Source organism: Equus przewalskii, chromosome X, assembly GCF_037783145.1.
Source record: "Equus przewalskii isolate Varuska chromosome X, EquPr2, whole genome shotgun sequence".
Lineage (NCBI taxonomy): Eukaryota > Metazoa > Chordata > Mammalia > Perissodactyla > Equidae > Equus > Equus przewalskii.
Genome location: NC_091863.1, coordinates 66,290,509 through 66,312,129, shown reverse-complemented (window position 1 = coordinate 66,312,129; position 21,621 = coordinate 66,290,509). Strand labels below are relative to the sequence as shown.

The 21,621-nt window shown below is 38.5% G+C and overlaps 2 protein-coding genes across 14 annotated transcripts in view; one reads left to right on the top strand and one right to left on the bottom strand.

Moving 5' to 3' along the window:
• Positions 1–21,621, top strand: part of SATL1 (spermidine/spermine N1-acetyl transferase like 1) — a 123,142-nt gene that overhangs the window by 7,104 nt on the left and 94,417 nt on the right. For 8 of the 11 annotated variants that reach the window (XM_008526822.2, XM_070603981.1, XM_070603985.1 and 5 more), the window contains one exon: positions 7,074–7,195. The gene's annotated coding sequence lies outside the window, so the exon portion shown is untranslated. The remainder of the gene's footprint in view (positions 1–7,073; positions 7,196–21,621) is intronic. The other 3 variants (XM_070603989.1, XM_070603979.1, XM_070603987.1) reach the window with 1 other exon arrangement.
• The window catches only part of LOC103555354 (uncharacterized), a 76,590-nt gene continuing 71,086 nt past the window's right edge, over positions 16,118–21,621 (bottom strand). For all 3 annotated transcript variants that reach the window (XM_008526824.2, XM_070603990.1, XM_008526823.2), the window contains one exon: positions 16,118–16,756. In XM_008526824.2, coding sequence (XP_008525046.2) covers positions 16,625–16,756 — 132 coding nt within the window. In that variant the 3' untranslated portion in view covers positions 16,118–16,624. The remainder of the gene's footprint in view (positions 16,757–21,621) is intronic.

Genomic DNA, 21,621 nt, shown 5'->3' with positions numbered 1-21,621 from the left:
AAACTTTGTTTGTGTGCTTTAGAATAGTCCAGTGATATGCTGATAAACAGTCTGGGGAAAGATGGGAACTTTGATTTACAGTGTTTCCTGATTTCCGTGATGTAAAATACTCCCACCATGGACAATTTTAAGCTACCAATGTGACATCATTGAATACGGACGTTGAAAGAGATGCACACGATTGGCTTTAGTGAGTCAGTACATATAGCTCTAACATGCCATTGCAATACCCCTGCTATTTCTTGAGTTCCTGTAATAGGAATCTACCTCACATCAAACTAAGTAAGATTTAGGCAACTTGTGACTGTTTTCTGTAATGTTACAACTACTTTGGAAAAGGCTCTGGCAGTATCTACTAAAGCTGAACATACGCATACCCTGATACCTAGCAATTCCTCTCCTGTCAGATATGCATACATAAACACAACAACAACTACAATATGTATAAGAACCTTTGCAGCGGCATTATTCAAAATAGCCAAAAATTGGAAACAAGCCAAGTGTTATCAAGTCATTCATTCATTCATATTCTTTGGGGGCCTACTATGTGCCAAACACTTGTCTAGTGTGTCTCTGCCTCTTGAAGCTTACATTCTTAGTTGAGGGATACATATAATAAAACTAACAAACAGATGCATACAAATTGTGGAAAGTGTTATGAAGGAAAAGGAGTGAGCGCTCAGGTAAAGCCTCTCTGAGGAAGTGATATTTAGGCTGAGACCTAAAGTTTGAGAAAATTTTAGTCAGAAGAAGAGTTGAGTAAAGAGCGACACACACAGAGAGAACAAGCATATCTGAAGGCTCTGAGGCCAGAAAAATCTTTATGCATTTAAGAAATTGAGAGAAGGCCACTGTGGCTGGATCATAGTAGGTGACGGGGAGAGCAATGCAAGATGAAGTTCAAGGCAGAGCTCAGATCATTCAGGGCCTTGTAATGAGTTTGGATTTTATTCCATTCATAATAAGAAGTCATTGAAAAACCCTATCAATTCTACCTTCTAAATATTTTTTTTCTATTCTCCATCCCCAGGGCCTCTATCATATTTCAGGCTGTTATCATCTCTCACCTGGATTGCTACAGTAGTTTCCTAACAGATCTCTTAAGTGGTTCTGTCCCCTTCCTTCAGTCTATCCTTTTCACACCCATAAAAGAGATCTTTTAAAAATGCAAATCTAATCATTCTGCTATCCTCTTTAAATCCTTCAGTGGTTCCCCTTTACTCTATAAGATAAAGTTCAACTCCTTAACTAAGCTTGTAAAACCTAGTGTGAAAGACTACATCATGACTTTCATGGGCCCTAGGCACTTTTGCCTTCCTCCATAAGAATATGCTAAAAATTCTGTTTTATGACTGTGTTGGTATAAAGATTAATATGATTCAGACTGGATTCATTATTATATGTTCATTATTATTATATTCCTTTTTTCCTTCTGATTTTAAAATAAAGTTAAAACATTTTCATGACCTTTAAAGGTCCTAGGCACAGTGCCCGTTGTACTTAATGGATATGTCAACCCTGCTGGTGTGCTTTAGCTCCAGCCTAACTCTCTAGATTCATTTACTGATTAATTTAAAAAATATTTATTGAGCACCTCCTGTATGCCAGACACTGTTCTAGGAACTGGGAGTACATCAGTGGGAAAAAAAAGACAAAAAGCCATGACTTCATATTGCTTCCATTCTATTGAGGAGGGAGGGGAACAAAAGGTAAACAATTGATTAAGTAAAATGAGGAGTGTGATAGACAGTGATGAAGCAGGGAAGGATAAGAATTTGGAAGATGGTTTGCAATTAAAAGTAGAATGTTAAGGGAAAACATTATTGAGAATGTGTTATTTAAGCAAACACTTGAAAGAGATGAGGGAGTGAGCTAGGTGGATATCTGGGAGAAAAACATTCCAAGTAAAGGGAACAGCAAAGGTTCTCAGACAGGAATTTGGCTAGTATATCACTCAGTAGCCAGGAGGCCAGTGTGGCTGGAGTCAGAGAGATAAACGTGGATCAGATTGTGGGCTTTTTACCATTATAATAACTTTGACTTTTTCTCTGATGGAAATGGAGACCTAATGGAGGATTTTGCCTATGGAAGTGACATGATTTGACATATATTTTTAAAAAGATCATCCTGGCGGCTGTGTTGAGAGTGGACTACAACAGTGCAAAGGGTGAAGCAAGGAAACCATTTAGGAAGTAATTACAATAATCCAGATGAGAGATAATGATGGCTTTGACCATGGTGGTAGCAGTGGGTGCTACCCACTGCTTGGATTCTAGATATATTTTTAAGGTAGACTTAAAATGTTTCACTGATGGATTGGATGTGGGGCAGAGAGAAGTCAAGGATGACTCCAAAGTTTTCAGTCTTGAACAACTGGAAGGATGGAGTTGCTATCAACAGAAATGAGGAAATCTATAGAAAGGAAGCGTGTTTTTTATGAGTTCAGTTGTGGATCAGTTAAGTTTGTGATGCCTGTTCAATATCCAAGTAGAGTGCGAATTTCAGGGGAAAAGTCCAGGATATAGATATAAAATTTAGAGATGATCAAGAAAGAGTGTAGATAGAAAAGAAAAGGACTGAACTCTATGGAAGTGAATTGTTTAGAGATCAGAAAAGTGAGAATAAACACCAAAGGAGACTGAGGAGATAACAGCAAGGAAGGAGGAAAACTAGTAGAGTATGTTACTTTGGAAGCCAAATGAAGAAAGTGTTTTGAGAAGGGAGTGATCAACTGCATCGAATGCTACTGATAGTTCAAATAAGATGGTGACTGAGAATTGACCACTGCATTTAGCAACATCGAGGTCAGTGGGAGTTCCAGTGGAGTGGTAGGAGTAAAAGCCTGGTTGGAATGGATTCCAGAGAATGGGATGGGAAGAATTGGAAACTATGAATGTAGAACATTCTTTTGAAGAGTTTTACTCTAAAAAGACAGAAAAATGGGGCAATAGCTGGAGGAAGATACAGGGTGTCTTTAATGTGGAAGATTATAGCATGTTTATATGTGGATTGGGGCTGACCCAGTAGAGAGGGAAAAATTAATAGTGCAGGTGAGAAAAATGAGAATTACTGGAATGACATCTTTGAATAGGTAAGAGGGAAGGGGTTCCAGTGCAGAAACGAAGGGATCTGCCTTACCGGGGAGCATGAATAATGGCGAGAGGGAGGCAGAATATGTGTGCACTGTTGCAGGTAGGTCAGTAGGATGTTCTCTTCTGATTGCTTGTGGAAAATCTCTCTTTTTAATACTTCTTCATTATGGAAAAGCTCAAACATATATAAAAATACATGGAATAGGATAATGAACCTCCATGTTCCCATCACCCAGCTTTAACAATTATCTGTTCGTGATCTATCTTGTTTTTCCTATAGCCCCGCCCATACTCTCTCCTTTCCTCAGATTATTTTGAAGGAAACCCCACATGTCATATTATTACAACCATACATACTTCGTTATATGTCTCTAAAAGGTAGCTCTTTAAAAATTATAACCACATTACCACACCTAAAAGATTAGTTCCTTAATATCATCAAATTTCCAGTGTTCAAAATTCTCCAATTGTCTCTTAGCAATGTTTGTTTGAAACAGGATCCAAATAAGGTCTATGCATTGCAATTGGTCGATGTGTGTATTCAGTCACTTTTAATCTATAGATTCTCTTTCCAACTATTTTCCCTTATTTATTTGTTGAAAAAAACTGAGTATTTTGTCCTATAGAATCTCCCACAGCCTAGATTTTTCTGCTTGCATCCTCATGGTCACTTTTAACATGTTCTTCGTTCTCTGTAATTTCTCTTCTAGAAGTTTAGTGAGATTTGGGATTTTGCAAGAATACTTCGTAAATGGTATTGCATACTTCCATCAGGAGGCACATAATGTCCAGTTGCCTCTCTTGTTAAGATGTTAGCAGCAATTGATGACTTTTGCTTAGACCTATGAATTCATTAAGAGTTTCTGGAATTAACTGGAATACTTCTAAAATGAGAAACTTCCCCTCATTCCTGATAAGGTTACACTACTGTACAGTTGGAAGTTTTATTTTGATTGCTTCAATTTTCTCAGAGTAAAATAGGCAGGAAGGTCATCAGCTAAAGTGAGGAGAGATAGGCGATGTTGGAGATTTGAAAAGGAGAAGATATGAAATCGACATGTAGGAGAGTGGGAACATGATTGGACTAAGGAAATTTAGTATGATTGCTAGGTAGTAGTAAGAGCACAGGCAAGGTTCATGGTCAAGAATCTGGAGACTAGTAAGTGTGATTGTGTGCTTTTCTCATGCAACTTTCAGCTGCATGAATGCAGGTAAAAGTAGGTAAAGAAGTTGATTTAACCAGGATTGAGTTTTGGCAGATGAGTACAAGCAAGGAAAGGGCAAGAATGTTGATGGTATGTGCCCAGAACTGATTATAATCATGAGCCATGGAATTTGAATTAGGTAAAGGGGGAAGTGAAGGCATGAGAATGATGAGGAACAGTGAAAAGCTGATAGGGTCAAAGGAGTGCATATCCTGTGAAGACTGAAGAATTTAAAAAGTCAAGGTGCTAAAAAGGAGTGTGCTGCCGAGATAGGAGGTGTTGATCAGATAGTGGAATGTTTAAAAATTGAGATTATGGAGAGGATAATGACTAGGGCTAGGGAAAGACTAGGGGAGTAAATGGCTGAAGTGAAATGAGGGACAAGATCCCTGGAAGAGAAAAGATCAAGGAAATGAGAGGCCAAGGAATTAGAAACTTCATTAATCTAGATATTGAAATCATTAAGTGTTATGACAGTTAGTGGGCCAGAAGCTAATCTTCTCAAGAAATGACTGGTATAACTCCAATAAGGAGGGGTAGTATATAAGCTCCATGTAGGCAGGGATTTTGAATGTATTTTTTTCCATTGTATCCCCAGCTCTTAGAATAATACCTATCATATAGTAGGCTGCTCAATAAATGATTATTATATGAATGAATATGTGAATGAATGAATAAATGAATGACTTGAAATTCTAAGCTGGGGAGTGTTTAGGGAAGAGAGTGAGTGTATGGTCTTGAAGTGACAATAAGGTGTAAGTAGGACATCTAACCCACCTCTAGGATTTGAAAGATACAGGAAAGAAAACAGTTGCTACTTGATAGGACTTTCTGGGAAGCATTGTCTTCATGAGAGCTAGCATTCCTAGATCAAGAAGGTAAAAGGAATGTTCAGAAAAGAGGTTGAGTATATAGAGAATTTTTCTGGTGATGAACTGTAAGTTCCAGTAGACACTGTAGAAGAGACTTAGGAGGTTGTGATGAGTGGGGAAAAGGGTCAAAAGGAGAATGTGCAGAGTTGTATGCAGATTAGAGTCTCAGGATTTGGAATTTCTGGACTTCTTTAGGTGATTGAAGTAAACAGAGATAAAAGGTGTAATGAGCTGATCCTGATGATCTCAGAGCAAGTAATGGTTGTGAAGCTGTGAGTGTTGACTGTGAGAGGGAGAGAGATGAGGATCCTGCAAGACAGAGAGATATGAGGCTGATTCTTCATTCATGTAATGAAAAGGTAGAGATCAGGTTAGAAGGTGTGGCTCCTTCCTAAATTCCTGGAGAACAGAAAGCTCTGGGGTTCCCTTTTGATTCTTGTGTATCATAGTGTTGAATGCCAGGGATCCTTTTTGACTACTGCTAAAGTTGAACATTTCAAGAAAAGAGATATCTCCTGCATATGCTCTTTATGTTTCAGCTATACTTGAATTACTTGCAGTTCCCTCAATCCAGCATGCTCTCTCAGATCTCTTTGTCTGCTAGTCTCTCTTCCTGGAATATCCTCTATATCTGTTCTCCATCTAACCAAAGTGTTCCTACTCATTCTTCAAGACTCAGGTTAGATATATCTTTCAATACAAAGTCTTTCCCCTTCTCAACATCCAAGGCAGGTTTAGGTACTTCCTCCTATTGTATCCTTTAGCCCTCTATAAATATACAATAACACTGAAGTTTTTATTGAAACTTTTGTTGGGATAGTGTAGATTCACATGTAGTTGTAAAGCATAATACAGAAATATCTCAGGCACCCTTCACCCAGTTTCCCCAATGGTAGCATCTTGCAAAACTGTAGTACAATATAGCAACCAATATAGCAATTAATTGTATTAATTGACATTAATACAATGCACCAATCTTATTTGTATTTACCCACTTTTATTTGTATTTGTGTGTGTGCGTGTGTGTGAATTTAGTTCTATGCAATATTATATGTGTAGGTTCTGTTATCCACCACCACACTAAAGATACAGAACAATTCCATCACCACAAGAATCCCTCTTGTTGCTCTTTTATAATCACGGTAAACTCTCCCATCTCCTCAACCCCACCCCTGACAACCACTAATCTGCCCTCTATTTCTAAAATGTAGTCATTTCAAAAACTGTTATGAAAATGGAACCATACGGTATGGGATTGGCTTTTTCACTCAGCATAATTCTTTGGGATCCATCCAGGTTGTTGCATGTATCAGTAACTGATTCCTTTTTATCATTGTATTACATCATATAGATGTATCACAGTTTATTCATTTACCAGTTGAAGGATGTTGGCTTTTTACCCCCAATTTTGGCTACTATAAATAAAACTTCTATTAATCTACAGGTTTTTGTGTGAACATAAGTTTTCCTTTCTCTTGGATAAATATTCAGGAGTGGAGTTCTTGATATAGTGTAAGGACCAGGGAAGTCTGTCTCCTCTTATCAGGAAGGCAAAAACTTTCCCAGAACCCTCTCCCCATCATACTCCCCCTTCAATCTCATTGGCTGGAACTAGCTGCAAAGGAGGCTGGAAAAACAGGGACAACCTTAGATGTCAAAAACAAAATTGGGATTCTCTTAGCAAAGGTGAAGGGGATATTGGTTATGAAATTAACAATGCCTGCTAAAATGTCAATCTCTGAGAACAAAAGAAACTGAATAGGAGAAAGTGTATCATAGTAGTTGTAGTGTGCTGAATGGTGGGCCTCAACGAGGTATGTCCATGAGCCAATCCTTGGAACCTGTGAACATTGCTTATATGGCAAAAGATGTCATTAGCTTAAGGATCTTGCTTGTCTGTTAAGGTAGACACAGAAGAGGAGACAGAGACACACACAAAGGAGAAGATGATGTGAAGATGGAGGCAGAGATTGGAGTGATATGGCCACAAGCCAGGGAATCCCAAAGCCATCAGAAGCTGGAAGAGGTAAGGAATGGATTCTCCCCTAGAACCTCTGCAGGGAAAGTGACTGTGCCGACACCTTGAATTCATGGTTTTGTATTCCAGATCTGTGAGAGAATATCTATTGTTTGAAGTCACTCAATTTGTGGTAATTTGTTATGGCAGCCACAGGAAACTAACACAGTAGTTGAGAGCACTGACATTAGAGTCAGATCTGAATTCAAGACCTTCCTCAGCTACTTAGGACTATGACCTTAGAGAAGTGACTTCACTTCGCCATGTTTGAGTTTCCTCATCTTTGAAATGGCAACACAACATAAAAACATTTAGCACTGTGTGGCACATAGTAAGAATTTATTAGCTTTTAACCAATAGCCAGAAGTGGAGCTACAAAGGAAGGCAAGAAAAGCACTGAAATTAGTAAACAATCTTTCTCTCTCTCTCTCTCCCAGTGTTATCGTTTCCATAAAGAACACTTCATTTTCATTTTGTAATCTGAAAGCAGTAGGCAGTATACTCCCTACTATGATTTGTGCCTGCATTCATCCTCTACATCCAGAGGCATAAAAGTGTATAATGCCTTCTTCATTCCTATACTTAAGAATATATTCTTTTCCTCTGGATCTGAATACATGATTTTGCAGTGTTTACAGAGAAAATATCAGAATGTTAATGTAGTGACAGATCTGGTTATATCTGTTAAGATAAGGCTCTGGGCATTGAAATACTAGCCTACTACAGCTACCAAGGGAGTTCCACAATATCAGTAATGAGTTCACTAGTGATAAGTACTGTTGCTTCAAGGAGCCCTGGGCAATAAAGTAATTTAATATATAGTAGAATACTTCAGTTTAATTATGTGATTCAAAAACAGGTAATATACGTGTGTTATAGGTCTTTTTTTGTTTGTTTTGAGGAAGATTAGCCCTGAGCTAACATCTGCTGCCAATCCTCCTCTTTTTGCTGAAGAAGACTGGCCCTGAGCTAACATCCATGCCCATCTTCCTTAATTTGTGGGATGCCTACCACAGCATGGCTTGACAAGCGGTGCGTAGGTCCACACCCTGGATCTGAACCTGTGAACACCGGGCCGCCAAAGCAGAATGTGTGAGCTTAACTGCTGCGCCACTGGGCCGGCCCCTGTTATAGGTGATTTTAAATGGATCTACCTAAGCAGATACTATACAGTTAAAATTTGGGGTTCCCATCAGAAATCTTAATATATTCACCAGTCCTGTATTTGAAAAGTGAGCATGCCATTGCCAACTCTCAGCTTTCTTAAAAGGAAAACAATTCTGTGAATTTCAGGCTTCTAACTAACACAGAAATTTTTGTCTCTTATTTGGGGATAATAACTGGTCCTTTTTCTGACAACACAGAAGGGAAAGCCTGGAAAGTGTATCAGGACTACAGAGTTTCAAGAACTTTTTGAAAAGACAAAACATGTTCTGATTTCTTTACGAATGTTGAAAGCTCCAGACTTTTCAAATTCATGCATAATGGCCCACTACAAAATTGGATGCATTTTAAGAACATGAAAATGTAAAACGTCTTGTAATATATCTCAATAGAAAGTCATTGCTAAAAGAAAGAAAAGTGTTTTCTTTCTAGAAGTAAGATCTAGTAATTTTTCAGGCTTTGCATAAGTCACTCAGGAGATAAGCTTTAGGTAGGAATTTTCCTTTTGAACTCATCTCCAATCTATGACAGAGATAATTACTATGATGGCTATTATCTAGATCAATCTTTCCCCCTGTTCTTCTAGCCCATTTCTTCGGACAGTCACTTCTACTTTTGTGTCTACAGATTCAAGCCTGCACCTATGTTGAAAACTATTTTGAGTGACCCTGGGCAGGAGGCATGTAGGAAGTTCCTGCCTAAAAAGGTGTTTGGCTCAGTATCAAGTGTCTCTTTTGTTGCTGATCCCTGTGCCTATCACTTAGATCCCATAATTAGATAGCAACTTTTTGTGGCCTGATTCTTTGGTCTAGGATTTTTGTTCCCCAGTCAGCAAGCCTGGGTTTCTGATCTCTGGTCATTGTCCTCCTAGATCTGACCCACTTTCTGGACCTATTCTCCTTATCATGGCTCATCCTCCAGGATTTGGATGATGCGACATAATGACTGGAAGGGAGCTGAGAGGTCATGTAGTCTAACCTCTTCATTTTATAGAGAAAGAAACTGAAAACTTGACCTCTCTTTTCTCTCTGGCCCTATCACGTCTACCTGCATCTCTTGGTCTTAGCTGACTTCCCTGAAATTCTCTTTTCTGCCTTACTCAAAATGTTATCCCTCTTCCAGTCTAATAAAACTCCCAGCCAGGCACTCACCTAATCCTACCAAGTCTCCAGATTACAATTGTCATAAAACAAACTTTGTGAGCAAGGACATGGCATAATTCCTAAGATAGAATATTTTTACTGTCACAGTATCTCAACCAGATGATGTGAAGGCACAAAACTTGAACATGTACTACCTAGACTAATCATAACTAAATATACAGTGTACTCAAAACATCTATCAAGATAAAAGCTTAACAGTAGAGGAAAAATAGAAAATTCCTCTGAAACAGTTAAAAATCCCAGAAGGGATGAATAGTCCTTCAGAAAACAGCATGAACAACTTTGTAACCAAGACTATAAAGTTGTAGCTGTTTCAAGGATAACTAAAACAAGAGCTATTGTGCATAAACTTAAAAATAATCTTAGCTAGAAATTTCTAGTTAAAAAAGTTACGTAAGTGGAATCTTTTATTCCTTGAGAGTTCAGTAAAAAATTCTCTCCTGGTTGAGAACCTATTCATGGGGGTACTTACTGTCTTAAACTGTTACCTGTGCTATTTTTTTGTCTCTCTTTTAGTCATGAGGAGTAAAGAATATAAGGACTTATGATTGTTGCTTGACAGGGTCAGAAAGACAAACCAAAATCGTCTTTGGAAAAAAAGGAAGCAATTAAAAAACAAATTGCCTTTGTCACTATGAGGTAGTTGTAGGAGTCAACAAAACAGACCTGACTGTAATTTCATAATTAGGTAGTTAAATCAGACAATCCAGGTGGCATACACCAGAGAAACAGACAGGATTGAAAAGAGTAAATACTGTATTTGTGTGCAAAATTTGGAAAGGTCAGCTAAGGAAGGTGTAGTTAAGCATATACTGTACATTCAAACGTGATGTTTATTCCTTGGAGTGCCAAGAGCATAAAGGATAAGTCATTTGCCCAACGTCCCACAGCTAGTAAGTGGAAAAGCTGGGATTTTAATGCAGCAAGCTGATTACAGAGTTATCTAGCTCGTTAACCACTGTGCTATATTATCTCCTGTAAATACACTATGCCTTTGACTATCCTGGGTCTTTTCCTGCTGTGACTCTAGCACTTACAGTAGAAGCTTCTGATGTCTTCAGTTTATACAGACAAAATCTCTAACTACCCAGACTATGTTCTTATGCCATCCTCATCATGAGGGGACCAATACTCAACATCCAATGTATATTCCTGCTTATATCTGCAGGAGCCAGCTAGAGCTTGCTCTTTCGTTGTATTAAACATCTACAGAAATCCTACCACCCAGGGTCTGGTCCTACATGACTCTCAGGATGAGTAAAGGAAGCTTTCATCAACCTGAATCTTGTTCCTATCCTGGACGCTGTGGCATTTCATACAAAACTTTCAACCTCTCAGGAACTCTTTCAGGTCCAGCATAACTTAGAGGCTTTTTTCCAGGATGGCCACATCTTCCACAGAAGAAATGTCTGAATGTCACGGACTTATTTTTGATTAGGTTATCCATGTAATGGGCGCTACACATATGAAGGCCCTAAAAGAGAAGCTGAAAATCCAGTATGACTAGAGCAGAGAGAAAGATGGATAGCGGTGTGTGAAGAAACTGGAAAGAGTATACTGCAGTAGTAACAAACTTTGGAGTCAGGCTAGTTGTGTTTGAATCCTGGCTCTAGTACTAATTGTGTAGCCTCAGGCAAGTTACTAAACTACTTGAAGCCTCAATTTCCTTATTTGTAAAATGGGAAAAATAATATTACCTATGTCATAGGCACTTTGTGAGGACTGTGTAAGATAATGCATGTAAAGCATTTTGCACTTACATCTTGGTACGTGTACCATAAATCTTACACGCTAGCACACACTTGATAGATATAGGTATAGATGTAAATATATATAGAGAGAGAGAGACAGAGAGACAGAGATCCTAGGTCTTGGAATCTTGGAGGACCTTATACAGTATGGTAAGGATTTGAAGCTTAATTCTAGAGTAATTGGAAGCTATCGAAGGGTTTTAAGGAAAGAAGTAATAATATTAGATTTGCATTTTAAAATATTACCCTGGCTGTACTGTGGCAAAAGGATTGGTTGGAAGCAAGTAGTTATTGGGAGCCCAATTAGAAATCTGTTGCAATAGTCCAGGGGAAAGGTGGTGGTGTCTTAGACTAGGTTTGCAGCAGAGTGCTTAGATAAAGGTGGAAAGGGGAATATATTTGAGATATACTTAGGAAGCAGAAGGGATAGGGATTGGAGGCCAGATACATTGCAAGTGAACTGACACTCGTCAGCTACTTCTTCTCTTTTTCTTCCTCCTCGCTTCCCTCTCCGCCAGGGATTGAGAAGAGATGACTGAAGAACAGGACCAATAGTTGACAAGTTAGTGTAGGACACTTTGTGATGTATCTTAAATCTAGGAAGGGACAGTTGCTCTCTTACCATAATGTTAGTTCGGGTGGAGAAATGTGTTTGATTTTAGATACTCTAAATAAGAAGTAGCTTCATTGTAGCCTAGACTAGAAGACTTCTACATTTTCTTCATTCCCACTCCATCTATGGAATCAGAACAGATGTTACATTCAACACTGGAGGCCATGGAATTTGAAAAACCCGAAAGGGGTCTTAGGACTTGATCATTTCTGTAGGTCTCTTTCCAGGAGAGACTGACCCAGAAAGTTGGCCAGTGAGGAAAGGGGCTGAAAGGGAAAGGGGTGCTGAAAGACTGAGTAGAGCAAGAGAGTAGTGGAGACAAAGAGACAAAAAGAAACAGAGAGATTGAGTAATTAAGGAATAAGGGTGGTCCATTTGGTTCACTCTTCAAAGTTTTAGAGAGTAGCTACATGCTTCTACCTCCTCTACAAAGGAGGCCTAATCAGATCTTACCGCTTATCCAATGGAGAGAGTAGAGTAGCAGCCAGAATTACTATGCTAGATTCTTCCTCCTCCAACTTTGGAACAATCATATTAACCCCATTTTCTCTAGCTATTGACAAGAATGGCAACACCTTTACTGTGGAGTACTAAGCGGCAATTTAACATTTTCTTGAGACAACAGCCTAGCTGGAGAAACAGTTAAGTCAGTCTCCCATCTACTCATCCCCGTCTACCTTTCTGTAAGAGAAAAAAAGTACTACATGGGTTAGCATTATATTTGGGGCAAGTGGCATACACTTCTGGATACCATTCCAATATCCATTCTGTCCTTCCCTCTTGCTAACAAAACCTGCATTGTGATCAGAGCAACTTACTCATTTATAAATTTAGAATACCTTGCAATTAGGACTGGCCATATGACCAGTTCTGGCCAATGAGATATAAGGGGAAATTGCTGAGTAGGACATCCAGGAAAGTTTTCTAAAAGAGACAGATAGCTGACAAGTGCTCTGTCTCATTCCTTTACTCATTTGCCATTACCCTTTCCTCCTGAACTTGGATGTGAAGCTGTAGGTGAAGCAGCCACTTTGTAACTATGGATGGTTGTGACATGCTGAGGATGAAAGCCATTTGCTGAGAAGAGTGGACTAGAAAGATGCTATTTTTGAGTTTCTGCACCAGCACTAGACTGCCTACTTCAGGACTTCATATTATGTGAGATAAATAAACATATGCGTTGAAGGTACTGAATCCAGGTTTCCTCTTACTTGCATACAAATGTAATCTTAAAAGACACAGGGTGCTAAAGAGATTAAACAGTAAATGGTGACTCTCAAGTTTCTGACTTGAACAATGCAATAGTCAGAATAATGCCCCTCCTTCAAAGATGTCCATGCCATGATCCCTGGAACCTGTGAATGTTAGCTTAAATGATAAGGGGAATTAAGATTGAAGATGGAATTAAGGTTGCTAATTAGCTGACTTCAAGATAGGGAAATTATCCTGAGTTTATGTAGGTAGGCCCTATGTAATTCTTAAAAGTGGAAGAGGGAGGCAAAAGAGGAGTTTGGAGTGATGCTGTATGAGGATTCAACCCACCATTGCTGCCTTTAATAGGGCCATGAGCCAACAGATATGGCTAGCCTCTGGAAGCTAGAAAAGGCAAGGAAATGGATTCTCTCCTAGAGCAGGGGAAATGCAGCCATGCCCATATCTTGATTTCAGCCTGGTGAGAGTCATGTCAGAATTCTGACCCACAGAAATCTAAGAGAATAAATTTGTGTTATAAGCCAACTAAGTTTCCAGTAATTTGTTACAGTAGCCATAAAAAACTAACACAAGCCGCTAGATAGATGACCTCACTTTCAGAAATAGTGAGTTTTCCATGCTTTTGAGATACCCAAGTGGAGATGTCCAATAGGCAGATGGCCACATAGGAAGGTCAGGAAGATGTTTAGATATAGAATTGAGAGTTATTGCAGATGATAATTAAAATAATGAGGTCAAATTAAATTGCTTATGGAGAATGAACAGGGTTAAAAGAAAAAAGGGCCTAACTCCAATGGTTAGTGAGTTGAGTAGAGGGAGAAGCCAGCAAAAGATGCTGAGCAAAGAGTTAAGTATAACACAAGGAGAGCATAGCCTCACAAACCAAAGAGAATGTTTCAAAGAGGATCATTGGTGATGAATTCTGGTGACTGGTAAAATAAAGATTAAAAATCATATATTAGATTTTGTGACCAAGAGGCGATGGGTGACCTCAGTAAGAGTAATTTGGATGTGGTAGTAGGTATTGAAGCTAAATTGGTGTGAATTGAGGGATGAGGCAAAGAGAAGGAAATGAAGGCAGAGAGTAAAGACAATTCGTTCCAGAAGCTTGACTGTGAAGGAAAGAACAGTAAAGTTGAAGGGGAAATTGGTGTTAAGGGGGTGTGTTAAATAACTAGGCCCTCCCAGAAGCAAACATCAGGGTGGGATTAGACTGTGCAAGGATGTTTTGTTGGAGGAAATACCTGTTGAGAGAAAATGGGGAGGAATCTGGAAAAGACTGAGAGTCTGACTGAGTGGAGGAGAGAGGAAAGGAAAGTTGGGAGGAAGTGTCCAAGACTGCTGTGCCATCTAAGGGGAGTTCAGCAAAGCCATTAGGGAGTCCTCAAGCCAAAGCTATCAGAGGGGTCCCGTAACTCTCAGAAATGGACCAACATTAGTATCCCTCCTTCTCTCTGGCATAAGCTAGGAGCAGCCTGGGGGAAGCATAGTCTCCAGGCAAATGCAGGGATAGATTTTGGGAGCAGAGTAGCTTGGGCCCTTTGTTAGATGTTGTGACATACATTCTCATGGCTTCCACAGAGGGGTTCTCTGTCTTTCTTAAAGTTTAGTGTATTTTTCAGCTTATGAGATGGAGCCAGTAGAGAGAGAAATTGAAGATACCCAGGAGAAAAGGAAGATAATTGATGCAGCGAGGTCCAGGTAAAGGCAGGCGAGGATGGGATTCAGAGAACAGGTTGCCCTTAGATGGGATGTGAGACAGCTTGAAATAAGAGAGTGAATGCGTGACCATTTGTAGGTTTGGGAGTTCTCATCTGATGGGTTCCATTTACTCTTTAAATTACAAGGTGAGGTCATCTCCTGAGAACGGGATTGTAAGAGTAGGGAATGAGTCAAAGCTCCAGGAAAGGTGTAAACTAATCACTGTGGGGAGTTGGAGAGTGACCTATCTCGTGGTCCGATGGCTGGGTGATATTAATGGCCCAGTTGAGTCTGGAAGTTATGGGTTTACAGTGGCATTAATCTGCCCCTACATGTCCAGCTCTTTCCTTCTCTTACTCCCACCCAGCCTGCTCACTGACCTGTTGACCTGTTAACAGGAGGTAAACTTACCTCCATGAATAGTGCCAACATCCTTTCAGACATAATAACTTCTTCCTTCCATCTGTGACATCTCATGAGCCTCCAGGTCTTGTCAATTTACTTCCAAGAAGATGCTTCTATCTGTTTTTCCTCTCAGTTTTTTTTTCTCACTTCTCCAGTCATAGTACTCATCATCTTTGCCTTCTTAATAGTCGCCCTGCCTCTCATCTTATCTCCTTCAAATCCATCCTCCACACAGTGATCAGAGTGATCAGTCTAAATCATAAAATCTGATTATGACTATTTAAAAACCTTCCATGGATGCACATAACCAATAAGATTTAGTCTAAACTACTTAACAAGGCATATGAGACCCTCCGTGACCTAGTCTTTGGCTAACTCCTCAGCCTTACCTCTTCTGTTCTCTTCCTCACTTTTACACTCCAGCAGTACTTGAAGTTCCCTGCATACTCCATGTTGTTTTTCACTTCTGTTTTCTTTTTCTTTCTCTCTCTTGCAAAAACTCTCTCCAAACCTCCTTTCATAAAGCTAACTCCTACTTAGCTTTATGACAGCTTAGGCATCACCATTTTTTGTGGCCTTATTTCTCCACCATTATCATCACATTTCTCCCATGCTTGGTTAATTGTTCTTTGATTTCCTACTTTCTTGTATACATTTCTATCATTGTAATGATCACATTGGATAGTAGTAAGTGATTTTTGTCTCAGTCTCTTCTACCAGTCTGAGCTCCAGGGACTACCTTAGATTCATCTTTGTACCTTAGAAACTAACCAATGCTTGGCACATAGTTGGTGTGAAGTAAGTCCTTTTTAAAAGAAGGAGAGATAATGGGAGAGAAGAAGGAATAAGGGAAGAAAGAAAATAGAGGAAGGAGGAACCAAGATCTTGGGATCATTCCACTGCACCACTCACTTTACAGAAATCATTTAGCAATTCTTAGTTTATTTTAAGAAATTAATTTATAATCAAGTTGTACATTTCAAACAAAATTCATTATTTATATACTGATGCTTTGGTGCAATTCCTTAGATTTATCTGGTAACTAAAAAGTATTTAATATTCTCTATAAGTAATTTGCAACCAACCTTCTATGCATTTCACTGAGCACTTTATAGAGATACATGTCATAAATCAGTAAGCAAGTGTTATGCTGAATTTTAGAGATAACAAGTATTTGCCATCCCTGCTGAGTTAATGAAGTTGGATATTGGAAATGAAAGTTTTTCTCTGTGGCCATGGGGGTGGGAGGAAAAGTTACAGGTATAAAGAGATAAAAATTGATGGCATAAATACAGAAAGAAAGGTAAAGTATAGTTTACAGCATAGGTAAATAATACTCATAGTGTTTTCTTTAAGTATTTTGAGTATGCTTTTAAAATGATTAGATGATTATATCTATCTATATATATAATTTTTCTGCAGGAAACTTTTAATAGTTGAATTTCATTTTTGCACGTCCTATCCTATAAGGGATTTCTGGCTCTTCAGAACTTGGATATCCAATTTGTTGTCTCTCTCTTTGAATGTGGCTTGACTTTGGAACTCCTGGTGTGGAAGAACTCTGCAAGGAAGTTAAAAATATCAAACATAATTAAATGGCATTTAATAAAATTTATGTTCTTGTTTAGATACACTTATGTATTAGAAAATTGGGCATATAATATCTGAGTCATTTTAAAAATCTGTTTAATCACCATTATAAATTTTAGTGATTTAAAACAACACACAAAAATATTTTCTTTTAGCAAATGAATTGTTGGCTGCTTTTGAGTAACCATTAAACACTGTACGTGTAATACAGTTCCTCCAGACAAGTTTAGATATTGTGCAATCCAGAATGTCTGTACTAAAGTAAGAAGCAAACATTACAGGAACAAATTTACGTAAGAAAAACAAATACCTCTTTTTTCTGAAATTATAGTACCAAAGTTCACACTCTAAGCTTGCACAGTGATGACTGTTAGTACTGTATAACTGCAAAATTAAATTTGTTGCTTTTACGAACTATCCCACTTTTATTGTATGATCATACGCACATACGTTATATTACATCACTAGTGTTTTAACGTCATATGTTATTATAACAACATTATTTATGTCGTACTAACCAGAGTTTTGTCACTGCTATAGAATTTTTTTATAATAGGGATTCATGATAAAACTTAATTTTCTCAGCATAACATGTTACTTTTTGACAATTAAAAATCTCTACTCACAGATGGATTTTCTATTGCGGAGATCCTAAGGAAACATGTTCATGAGCACTTAAAAATACCATTTTAAAACAGATCTGAGAAAGTATGACTATTGTAGGCCTTTGAGAATTCTCTATTTTTATTGGAAAACATTGTGCTGATCACCTTCTCCATTTGTAAGAGAATGGTTCAGAAATAAATACACACACACACAGACACACACACATATATCTTGACCAACAGTCTCTGGCAGGCACTGTGTGCTTGGTACTAAGGATATAAGAATGAGTAAGAGATGGTCCCTGATCTGGATGAATTAAAAATCAAGTGGGAGAGAAAGACTAATAGACAGGTAGACAAATAATTATAACATGATACCTTAGTACAAAAATGAAGGCATTAACATAGTGCTGTTGGGAGGACAGAGTGCTACCTCTGCTTAGAGATTTGGGAAAGGCTTCATGAAGAATGTGATATTTTAGGATGACTAAGAGTTTTCCAGGCATGGAACCATAAATGCTTGGCAACCATATACTTGGGAAGCTGTATATTTGGTATGGCTGGAACATAGGGTGCAAGGCCAAGATCAGCAAGAGATGAAGCTGAAGAGATGAGGGGGGCTAAAATATGAAGAGCCTTTTATGCTTTCTTTAGTTTTGACTTCGACCTATATGCAATAAGGGTTGAGTAGTGTCTTTTAAACTGGACCACAGTAAGATCATATTTGGTTTTAGGGTAATAACTTTGGCAGCAGTGTGACAGTTAAACCTGAAATAGAGAGACAGGTGGCAGGGGAGTTAGTTAGCAATAATTTAGAAGGGACTGATGAAGACTTGAACTTAAGTCAGTGGCAGAGGTAATGAGTTTCCCAGGACAGGGGGTTCCTGGGATGTGGGATTTCAGTTTTAAAACCAAGACTGTCCCAAGCAAACTATAATGAGTTGGTCACCCTAGATTTAGGACAAAAATCCGTATGACTTTGTGCATGATTATATTTAGAGAGAGCACTAAAGGAGAGAAAAGAACCTTCTAGTGTTCACAGACTTCAGGCTTAGATGATTGGGTAGATGATACCATTCACTGAGATACAGAATATGGGAGAGGAGCAGGGTGGAGTGAAGAGATAATGACTTAGGTCTTTAAGGAGCCTGCTAGAAATATAAATGTGCAATATTCTGTAGACTATTAGAATCGCTGGTCTAGATTTAGAAAGACTTTTATGAGTTGAAATTAGTTTTGAAATTCACCGACAAGTTGGAACCCTGGAAAATAACACCATTTAAGCTGTGGACAGAGTTGGAGGTGTTTCGGGAGGAGTTTGAGGATTAGTAAAGAGATATGCATGCAACCAGGACAGTGGTCCCTGGTAGTCAAAGGAAGAGTTCAGGAAGCAATGAGTGTCAAATGCCAAGAGAGATGTCAAGTGAGGGAAAGTCTTAAAACAGGCCTTTAAGTTTGACAACTAGGAAATTACAGATCTACTCAATGAGAGCAATTTTAATAATATGGCTTGATAGAATGCTGAGCTTGGTTTCTATGTGTCCTTTAAATCACAGTGCAATGAGAGATTTCTTGAGAAAAAGATAAGTTCAAGCTGTCAGAAGAAACTCAGATGAAATTTTCCTTCAGCTATTTCCTAAGGAGCTCTGGGCACATTCTGTCTTGTCTGGTGCACTATCTTCTACCCTTATCAATATCAACTTGACTTCAACTTTTTCTTTACTTTGTCTTTTCCAATTCCAATCTTGCCCCTAATTCTTGGAAATTATTGCTAGTACTTTTTGACTGAGGTAGTCATGACAGGGAGCTATGGCCCACTTCTTCCCTTTTAAGTCTCTTCTCCATCTCTTGTGTATTATTGCTTTTCTTTTAGTGGCTATCATTAAGAGTAATACTGGCACACACACTGCACTGAAGGTGATTGCACCACCCTTGTTATTTTCTCTCACCACTCTCTGAACTATTCCTCTATAGCACTTGTCACAATTTGTAATTCTGCATGTGTTTACTTGTTTGACATGTTTCCCCCACTGTGTTATAGCTCCATGGAGCAAGGGCAGTAACTTTTCTTTCATCATTGTTTAACTACCACAACAGTGCTCGGTACATAACGAACAATCAATTGGTTGAATGAGTGAAAAATGTCACGTTACTCAGTTAACTTCACTTAGTTTTAAAAGATTAATCTGTCTATCCCAAGATTCCTATAACCCTGTAAGCTTTAATGCTCACTATATATATTTTTTTTCCTGGTCATTTTGCCTTACAGTGAAAAGCTGAGCTATTTCATTTAGTACCATTTTAGTCCCCTTTAAGGGGTAACATGCTGTTTGTCTGGACACACCATAATGAATGACCCCCAGTGAGTCATGTCCCTTGCATAACGCCCTACCCTTGAGTGTGAGCAGAACATGTGACTTGCTTCTAGCCAATAGAATATGGAGAAAATGATAGGGAGCATCAATGGGATAGTTACTTCCTTCAATAGGTTGCATTGTATAAGACTCTATCCTAGCAGAATGAAGCTAGATATTTTTTTGCTGGCCTTGAAGAAATCTGCAATGTTGTGAGAGGATCTGCCAGAGGGCTACGTGGCAACTGTAGGTAGCCTCTAGGAACCGACAGTGATACCCTAGCTGACATCTGGCAAGGAAAGAGATGGGGTGGGGGGTGGGGAGGGAGGAGACAACCTAAGTTCTACAGCTGCAACGAACTGGATTCTTCCAACAACCATGTGAACTCAGAAGAGGACCCAAACTCCAGCTGAGAATGTGGCCTGCCTGACATCTTCATTGCAGCCTTGTGAGACCCTGAACAAAGCCCCCAGATAAGCCATATACAGACTCCTGACCCATGTGAACTGTGGCAGAATAAATGTATGTTGTAAGCTGCTAAGTCCATGGTAATTTGTTATGCAGCAACAGAGAACTAATACGCAGATCAAAACTGATCCTGAAGCAATCTGCATTCAAACCCAGCCAGTTTTCCCTCTGTATTCTCAATATTAGCCTTTGCTCTTTTATTACTTAGATTTTTCTCATCTTGCATTTCCGCATATATTGACCCACAGTGAGTTCAGTACCAATCTTTCTTGTTTCCTTCTCTTTCTGATTTCACATGTCCCTAAAAGTTCCCAGTTTCTTCCCAGTTCTATCTTCCTGGATCACTGGTCCACATAGATGGTACCATCTATTTAATGTATGCTAAGCACATTAGAAAAATTAGTTTTTATTCCATCACACATCCAGTATTTTGTCTTCATCTTGCACAAGTAACATACTTAAAACTCCACATTTACATTTCCTTAATTTACCTCCCTGAGGTCACCCATCAATTCACAGTGGGTTCTTTTTCCAGTTTTATTGAGAAATAACTGACATACATCACTGTATAAGTTTAAGGTACACAGCATGATGGTTTGATTTACATATATTGTGAAATAATTACCATAACAGGTTTAGTTAACATCCATCATCTAATATAGATACAATAAAAAGAAAAACAAAGTGTTTCCTTGAGATTTCTTAGGATCTACTCTCTTAACAACTTTCCTGTTTGTTATACAGCAGTGTTAGCTATAGTCATCATGTTATACATTGCATCCCTAATACTTGTCTTATAACTGGAAGTTTGTATATTTTGACCACCTTCTTACAAACCCCCCTCCCCACATCCCGTGCCTCTGGTAACCACAAAGCTGATCTTTTTTCTATGAGTTTGAAGTTTTTTTTTTTTAGATTCCACATATAAGTAATATCATACAGTATTTGTCTTTCTCTGTCTGATTATTTCACTTAGCATAATGCCTTCAAGTTTCATCCATGTTGTTGCAAATGGTAGGATTTCTTCATTTTTTATGGCTAAATAATATTCCATTATATATATGTATATATATATATATACATGGAATACATATATATGTGTGTGTATATATGTGTATATATAAATGTATAACAGAGTTTATTTATCCATTCATCCATTTATGGACACTTAGGTTGTTTTCATGTCTTGGCTATTGTAAAAAATGCTGCTATGAACATGGGGGAGCAGATATTTTTTCGAGTTAGTGCTTTTGTTTCCTTTGGATATACTCCCAGAAGTGAAATTGCTGGATCATATGGTAATTCTAATTTTAATTTTTTGAGCAAGCTCCATATAGTTTTCCATAGTGGTGGCACAAATTTACAATGCCACCAACAGTGCGCAAGGGTTGCCTTTTCTCCACATCCAG